General features: G+C 65.6%; 1 protein-coding gene across 1 annotated transcript; it reads right to left on the bottom strand.

Moving 5' to 3' along the window:
- Positions 1 to 906: 906 nt before the first annotated feature.
- Positions 907 to 7974, bottom strand: LOC143170584 (prominin-2-like). The gene is given in 25 exon segments (XM_076358997.1): positions 907 to 1561; positions 1669 to 1775; positions 2003 to 2092; positions 2242 to 2310; positions 2525 to 2605; positions 3020 to 3073; positions 3185 to 3277; positions 3352 to 3423; positions 3537 to 3683; positions 3808 to 3892; positions 3978 to 4069; positions 4621 to 4744; positions 5108 to 5260; positions 5387 to 5546; positions 5663 to 5726; positions 5813 to 5887; positions 5974 to 6173; positions 6279 to 6368; positions 6454 to 6517; positions 6709 to 6829; positions 6932 to 7134; positions 7261 to 7310; positions 7526 to 7772; positions 7775 to 7819; positions 7822 to 7974. Coding segments are annotated over 25 exon segments (2703 nt in total). The 3' UTR covers positions 907 to 1497.
- Between the last annotated feature and the right edge of the window lie 457 nt (positions 7975 to 8431).

The raw sequence follows: 8431 nt of genomic DNA, 5'->3' as shown, positions 1-8431 counted from the left end.
TATAGATTTTGTAAATAATTCGCTAGTTGGACAAAAGGCTTTGAAATCAGGGGATGAAGGATATGAATGAAAAGCAGGTATTTCACACCGTAAAGCCAGGGAGTCGAAGGCCCAGCCTGGGCTTCCTTGGGAGAGGGGGGGGGAAGAGCCAGAAACTACCTGCAGCGTACCCCCACACACACACCCACCCCTTAACCTGCAGTTTTGCCCCCCCAGACCCCAGCTCTAATTAAGCTCTAATTAACAGCACCCTGAGGGCCAACAGGGACCCCAGCCCTGCAGTGGGAGTGGGGTTATGTGTGCTGGGTCTCGGGGGGGAGCTGGAAATGGGGGTCCCACGGGCCCAGACCCGGTAGCCGGGTCCTGGCCCAGCCGCCTCCTCAGGGCCCGGCCCCGGAGCTCCCCCCAGGCCCCGGAGCCCCCCCCCCAGGCCCCGGAGCTCCCCTAGCCGCGGCCTCCCCTCAGCCCCGGCGGGCGCGGAGCCCGCCTGGCCCCGGCGGCCTCTCAGCCACCACCACCCCGGGGCTTCCCCCAGTGCCTCCAGCCCCGGCCTCCCCCCAGCCCCGCCGGGCCCAGAGCCCGCCCGGCCCCGGCAGCCCATCAGCCGCCGCCCCGGGGCCTCCCCCGGCGCCTCCTCAACCTCCCCGGGCCCAGCGCCGCCCCGGCCCCGGAGTCCCCTCGGCCGCGGCCTTGCCCCCGCCCCGGGAAGGGCCGGTACGGCCCAGGCCCCGGCTCCGGCCCCGGCCCTCGCCCCGACCCCGGCGCCTTCGAGCTCTCCTGCGGGAGCAGGTGGGCCAGGCCGGGCCTTCTCCCCCTCGGGGCTGCCACCCACCCCCCGGGCCTGAACGGGTTCCCTGTGGAAAACAGGGGCGATGGTGGCCGCGAAACAAAGCAGGTGGTGGCAGGTTTGGCTGGGGAGGACTTTAATGTGCCCACTGCCCGGGAGTCCCGGGTGTGGGGAAGCGTCGTGGGGCAGCGGGCAGGTGTCCTTCCCTGCGGGGTCTGTGAGGGGTACGCCGGTGGTTAGTGGGAGCTGCGGGGAACCTTCCCCTGCGCCCTGGATCAGCCGGGCTCTGGGGGCATCCCTGACGGGTGCTCAGACCCCAAAGGTGGCTGAAAAAGAGACATCGGAGAGACCCGGAGCCCCATGGCACATGGAGATGAGTGCCCCGTGCCTAGGAAGGATGCTCAGACCCCAAAGGTGGCTGAAAAAGAGACATCGGAGAGACCCGGAGCCCCATGGCACATGGAGATGAGTGCCCCGTGCCTAGGAAGGATGCTCAGACCCCAAAGGTGGCTGAAAAAGAGACATCGGAGAGACCCGGAGCCCCATGGCACATGGAGATGAGTGCCCCGTGCCTGGGAAGGATGCTCAGACCCCGAAGGACACCGAGGAAGAGATGTCAGAGGGACCCAGAGCCCTGCAATGCTTGAGCACAAGTTTGATGGGACCTCCTGGGGCGCAGGGCACGCTGCCGCACCCGGCAGGCCCCCATCCTAAAGCTTGAGCGCCGTGACACGGGGGATGTGGAAGGGACAGGTTTCCTCTGAACCTGTAGAGCTGCAGAAGGAGAAAACATCGGGGGGTCGGGGAGGAGCCCACATCTCCCCTCCCTGCGTCCTCCCACCCCAGGCAGCCCGCCTGCCCACCCCGTGCCCGCCGCTTACATGAGCCGGTTGCGGATGGGGCGGAAGTGTTTGGTGAGCCTGACGGCGAAGATGATGTTGGGGATGAGGAAAAAGGTGCAGCATCCCAGGCTGAACCAGAAAGCGTTCTGCAAGGAGAGAGCACGGGGGTCCCCGCTGAGCTGCACGGGAAGATGCAGCCCCCAGGCTCTGGAGGAGTTTGGGGAGCCTTGCAGTGGCTGATCCCGATGGTGTGGGGGTGTCAGGGCTGCTGTCGGCCCCGGCTGCCCCGAATTCATGCTGGTTGGTGGTGGGATGCTGCATCACGCAGGTCCCCGCAGGACCCCCCGCGGAGGGACAGAGATGGAATCCTTACCCAGGGGTCAGCGATGCGGTCGCACAGGATAACCCGCCCGTTGTCCAGGGCCGTGGCGAGCGGCTGGCACGAAGCCACGTCCTCCCTCAGCTGGAACAAGAAGCGGAGACAAGGCATAAACCCACTCCTGGCTCAGGGGGATGCATTTTGCTGCCTTGGCTTGGCAAGGGGCTTGCAAGCAGCATCCGCGGGGGCTCCTGGCCCCAAAGAATCCCCCTGCGGCGAAGGCGAGCACCTACCGTCTGCCCGACCCAGTTCAGGTACTGCGCGAAGTACCGCAGCTCCTTTCTCGTGAAGCAGCCAATCTCCTGGGCAGAGGGAAGGCAGCATGGAGGGCAGGCGCCGTGCTTCCCGGCCCAGCTCCAGCCCCACTCCTACCAGCTCTGGACTGATGTCGGGGTTGGAAACGAGGGCTGGAGGCTTCAGGTGCCCCTTCCCCTCTTGCAGCACTCCATTCTCCCTCTTTCTTTCTGGCTGTGGGGAATTCTGTACCTCCCAAGGGCTAATCCAGCCCCGGCTCACCTGCCGGAGGATCTGCTGGGCTTGCACAGGCAGCTGGGCTTCCACTGAGGCCGTGGTGGCCAGTGTCGTCTTCACCCGCTCCTGAGGAAGCACGGGAAGGGCAGAGCGTCCTTAGAGCACCGAGCAGCACGAAGGGTGCCCCGGGCGTGCCAGAAGCAGGGCGTGCAGCACCGTGCAGATGCCAAGCTTCGAACTGGGTCCGGTTGCCAGAGGACAGGGAAAGGACCTGCCCCGAGCAGAGAAACCCCCTGGCAGGGAGCGGGCGAGATGAAACGCCATGGGACAGCTCTGCCGGGGATGCTGAAATGCTCTGAGTGCTGCAGGGGCATTTCTGATTTGCAGCGGCAAATCTAATCACTGAAGGAGACCGATCCTCCGTGGATGGCATTTTTCCTGGCTCTCCCATCAGCCTGTAACTGGCTTTTTGGGGCCCTGACGGGCGGGACCCATAGGGCACCACATATTTTTTGGACCTTAAAGAAACCGCGCAAGTACCTGGAGGTGTGGCGCCAGGCGGGAGAGGAACTGGACGCTTTCCCCCAGCTTTGCCTGCGGGACAGGGAGGTGAGAAGGGTGCAAAAGCCCTGCTGCCCCTTTCACGGGGACACTACTGGGCAAACGCCAGCAGCACCGCGAGCCACCAGCCTGGCACGGACTCACCACCAAAGCCTCCTGCGATTGCACCGTGGAGTTTTGCATCTGCCACAGAGCCCGGGCCTCGGTGGCCAGCCGCCCTGCCACCGTGCCATTCCTCTGCGGGGGGACAGCAGGGTGAGGACGTCCCCGCGGGCACGCAGACAGCCCCTGCCGCCTGCCTCACCGCTCACCTGCATTTTCTGCAGCCCCTCGAGGCTCCTCGCCAAGCCAGGGAGGCTGGTCTGCACCACGGGGTTTTTCATCTGGGGTGAAAAGATGAATCCCAAAAATCCAACCCTGGAAGCTGGCTCCAGCATGGCTGGGCCGCATCCTGCCCGCCACAGCGGGGACCAGCTCCCCGCAAGCATCCCCTCACCTCCTCCTGGAAGCGCCTGTAGTCCACCTCGTCCATGCCGCTGCGGGCGAAGGTCTCCAGGTCCTGCCTGCCCTCGCTGCGGAGGAGCCGCACGTCACCTAGGCGTGCCGTGAAGTCACCCAGGCGTTTTTGGAAATCAGCCGTGTACTGGGGGGGTGAGACGCAGGGGATGCTGCGGGGTTGGGCCCAGGCACCTCCATCCCAGTAACCCCAGTAAAGCTCGTGCATCCTCGCACCATTACCAGAAGCTGCGGTTGCAGCCAGCCCTCACCTTGGGGGTTTTTAGATGCTCATCCAGGTCATAGGACCCCTCGAGCTGCAGCACCTCCCACAGCCCCGCGCCGCTCTTGCACTCCCTGGAAGGCAAAGGGACGTGGGTGGCATGACCCCAAATTAGCCCTCCGATGTATAAGGGCAGAGGTGGGCTCCTGTGGCACCCACCGATACGCTGCGCTGAGGTTGGAGTCCCTCCTGAGGTTGAGCTGGCGGGTGAGGTTCATGGATGGAGGCAGGTTCCCGGGGGTGTCAATGAACTGGGCCAAACGGGAGGAAAAAGAGGGCCAGCGTCAGGCGCAGGCATTCCCGGCAACGATTTTGGGGGTGCCCTGCCCTTGCAGGTGCGTCCTGGGGTACCCCATCCCAGCCAGAGCTAATCTTGCCTTTATTTGTATGATCCCCATTGCAGAGCCTCGCCGGGCAGTGTTTGGAGGGAAAGCAGCGGACAGCCCCGTGCAGGGACCTGCCTGCGTGCGCACGGCCACGGGACGAGCCCTGATCCCATTCCCAACCCTGCTCCCAGCCCCGTCGCAGCGTGTTGCCGGCCCCGAGCACCCCAGGGATCCCCAAACAACCAGAGGACAGGGGTCCTGCAGGTAGGACCATCATTGCCTTGAGCAAATGAGCAGCACAAGGGCAATTCCCCGCTGCTGATGCGAATCCAAGGACCTAATCCTAAACTTTATCTTCTGGTTTAGCATGGGGCTTTTCTGGACGTGTTTAGGGGGAGGACGCAGAGCATTTGGAGGCATTTTGGTGCACGCAAGCAGAGATTTATGGGGCAATGGGTGGATGCGTGGCCACCCACCTTATAAATCTCCTGGTTCACCCAATTCCTGCAAACCAGCGTCTGGATGTTGCCCCCAACCAGGAAGGTGGCGAAAACCAGGAGGATGAGGAGCCAGGAGAACAGGAAAGCCAGGCCCACGCCGCTGAAAGAGGGAGAGGAGGCACCGGCGACAGCTTTGCAGACCCGAGCGGGCAGAAAGGCTTGTGGGGACCTGCCTGGCTGGCTGCAGCCCTGCAGCTCCCTCCCGTGCCCGGGCACGCCGGCCTGCCTGGGAAGAGCCCGCGGGAGCGGGGTGTGCCGGGCAGTGGGGCCAGGGCGCGGGAGCTACCAGCTCCCAAGGAGGAGCGGCTTCTCCCAAACCCGCCGGCGCAGGCGGTGGCTTCAAAAGCCTTTCCGCTCGGCCGGCTCCCAGTCCCTCCCTTGCCTTTTCCCCCTCTGTTTTTGCAGGGGGGGGGGGGGGGAGATGGCAACAGCCCCCCCCCCCAGCACCTGGGGAGATGCTTACACCAGGAGAAATTTGGCGCCAGCTTCTCCTCGGCACTCGTAGTCGCTTGGGTCCTCCCGCTTGGAGAGCCCATACGCCCCCAGGGCCATCCCTGTCATGTTGCAGGCAAGGATGAGGAGGATGATGGAGCACAGCACCGTGCCCGCAATCCACCTGGAGGAAAGAGCAGCAGGGCACAGCTTCGAGATATGGGGCCGATGCACCAGCTGGGGCTCGGAGGGGGGCTCAGCACCCATCTCTGCCGCACCCCCTGCACCCCTTCATGCTCCCCGGTGTCACCTGTACTGCTCGAAGCGCTCCACCTCCCGGAGGTACGGCTGGCTCCTGTCCTCCGCCTTCACCAGGGCTTCGCTGACGGCACGGGTGTAATCGGGGAGGGGGAAGCTGTTGGCGATGGACTGCACCTTCTCCGTCATGCGGGCCATCTCATCCCGCAGATCTGCGGGTCCAAGGCCATGCTGGAGGGGTGGATGGTCCCCACGTCCCACCCCATGTCCCCAAATTAGGATTTGCCCCATGGAGGGTGTCCCTGCTCGGTCCGGTGGTCCCACTCACCCTGGATGACCTGTGCCATCCTCTCCACAGCCAGCTCCGGGATGGAGTTGAAGGTGCCATTGCCCTGCGAGGAAAGAGGGGGTGCTGAGCGGCTCGGCTGGGGCTGCCCGCAGGCGCCAGATCCCCCTGCTGCACCCCGACCCCCCCAACCTGGCGAATCATCTCCGCAAAGTCACTTCGGGGCAGACCAGCCAGCGCCTTCAAAACCTTTTCCACCGATGGCACCTTGGGGTGGAAGAAGCAACCTGTGAGCCTCGGGGCTGCCGGAGGGGGAGTGGTGGTGATGGTAGGGGATCAGCCCCCCGTCCCACCTTGCTGTAGTCGGCGCCCAGCTCCAGGCTCTGTGCCCTGCCCAGGACGCTGGCACAGGAGGTGCAGCGTGGGTCGTCCAGCAGCGCGACCACGCGCCGACGCCGTTCCCGCAGCGCCGGCTCCAGCTCGGCCCGTGCCGATGCCAGCGCTCGCGCCGTCTTGTCGAGAATCTGTAAATGGTGCAGCGAGGTCTGTAGGTCTTAAAGAGAAAGCCCAGGGCTAGTTCACACTGCTCCGCTCAGCCGCCCCGGCTCTTCGGCGAGGCTTCGGCACCGGCCCCAGGGAGAGCCGCGCTCAGCCGTACCTCCAGCCCTGTCCTGCAGGTCCACCAGTGCCGCATAGGTCATTGCCTTCAGCTGCGCATGGATGGAGAACCCCACGCTCCGGCTGAGCCCTGCAAGGCATCAGGCACCCCGTCAGCATCTCATCCCAGTGGGAAGCCCGGGATGGGGCCTACCAGTGCCCGGCGCAGTGCTTACCACCCAGATCGGAGATTATCTGCTGTCGGGGCACCTCAAACTGGTCTACCACCATCTGCACCCCCTGCCAAGAGAGAAGAGCCGGTCGGCTGGGGGTAGCAGCCGCCAGGAGGGGAGGAAGCCCCACGTTGCCATTCGAAATACATTTGTAATGCAGCCGCGCCACCTCCTCTCGCCTCCCAAACTACTCTGTGAGGGGAACGCAGCCATCCCTGGGCTGCACCCCGTGCCGGGGGAGGCCGCTCGGGGACCCACCTGGGGGATGTTGGCGATGTGCTGCCGCAGGGTGCGCAGGGTGGTCGGCATAGCCCCCAGCCCCGGCTCCATCTGCCCCTTCACCCGCTGGCTGGTGACGAAGGCGCAGATGACGCTGGTCCTGCCGGGGACAAGCAGGCGGTGACGGGGCTGCCCTGTAGAGCCTCCCAGCCTTGTCCCCATGGCACATGGTTCCCCCTACCCTGGGGCGAGGGGGACTCACAGGATGACGAGGGAGGTGAGGGACAGGCAGACCAGCAGGCAGTGGCGACGGCAGCCCAGCGAGCGCCGGTGGGCACGCAGGCGGCCCCCGCACCGTTGGCGGCTCCGGCAGTAGCAGAAGCACATCCCAGCCACCGGCATGGCCACGGTGAAGAGCAGTGCCACCATGGCGCAGGCGACATAGCCCAGCTCATACTGCACCACCTACGTTGACGGGAGAGCCCGGTCAGCACCGATGCACCCAGCTTTCGGGGTGCTCCGTGTGCCCAGGTGCCCCGTCCTAGGTGGGTGCCATCCCCGTGGAATCCCCCGCCCCACGTCCCGGCTCACCTGCGATGTCCGCACCGAGCCGGGGTCGTTCAGGGCCGCCCTGAGCAGCTCTGCAAAAGAAACCGTGGCACGGGTAAAAGAGGTCCCACCCGATGCACCCCCAAGCCTCCCCGGGCAGCGGGGCCAGGATGGAGGCAGTATCCCCCTCCGTGAAGCGGCTCAGGCCCCCCGGAGCAGCTCTGGACACGGGGATTGCAACTGGCAAAACCCCGGTGGTCCCAACACCTGTGGCGGTGGGGTCCCGGCTCCCCGGCTCAGGGCTCACCTGTGGGCAGGGGGTTTTGCTGGATGAGGTCCAGGCAGCGCCGGACGAGTCCATAGAGAGGATCGAGCGAGCTGGCTACCCGGTGCAGTGCTGGCACCCGAATCTCCGTGTGCATGTCGGTGAAGCGGAGGACGCTGCCGGGGCCGGCGAGATGGCATTGCTGGGTGCCGGCGGGACGCAGGAGCGCCCAAGCCAGCAGCAACCCGGCCGCCCGCATGGCTTCGGCGGCAAGGAGAGAGCCGGGGGGGGCTCCGTCAGCCTGCGAGCGGGCAGAGGGGCATGCCCGACCCTGGATGGCTCTCTCTCCGGCTCGGCTCACTGCTCCGGGAAACCTGCCTGACGGGTCGGCCGACGCACAAAGCCCAGACGCTGCCGTGGCTTGTTCCCTCGATGGGCTCCCCGGGGCAGCTGGGCTTGGCGGGGCTGCGTGGAGGCGTCTCCCAAACCATCCCAGGCCTGTTTCACAACTCCCGGCATCCCTGAGTCACCACCGTGGGGTCCCCACGGTCAAGGCCGTTCCCAGAACGGATGGCAAAGCCCCCCCGGGGTTTTGGGGAGAGGGCCAGGTGGCAGTGAACCCCCTGTCCTCGGGCTGGAGGGTGCTCGTCCCTGCCGCAGCCACCTTGGAAGGAGGGATCTGGGATTTGGGCATCACGCGGGGGGGGGGGGGAAGCCCTTTGTGGGTGGATCCATGCCTGCAGACGGGGTCTCCGCAGGGCTGAATCGCCCTTCGCAAAAGCATCCTGAGCCCTGGGGCAGCACCGCGTGCAATGGGCTGGGAAGGAGAAGGGAAAACAGGGGGAAACACACGGAGGTGGACGGCGAGCCCTGGCCAGCAATGCCTGCTCGCTGGCCAGGTGTGAGATGAGTTTTCCGGGCTCAGCCGGTCCCTGCCTCACACCCCGA

Source organism: Aptenodytes patagonicus, chromosome 24 (genome assembly GCF_965638725.1).
Source record: "Aptenodytes patagonicus chromosome 24, bAptPat1.pri.cur, whole genome shotgun sequence".
NCBI classification, from domain to species: Eukaryota; Metazoa; Chordata; class Aves; order Sphenisciformes; family Spheniscidae; genus Aptenodytes; species Aptenodytes patagonicus.
This window is presented reverse-complemented; position numbering and strand designations above follow the sequence as displayed.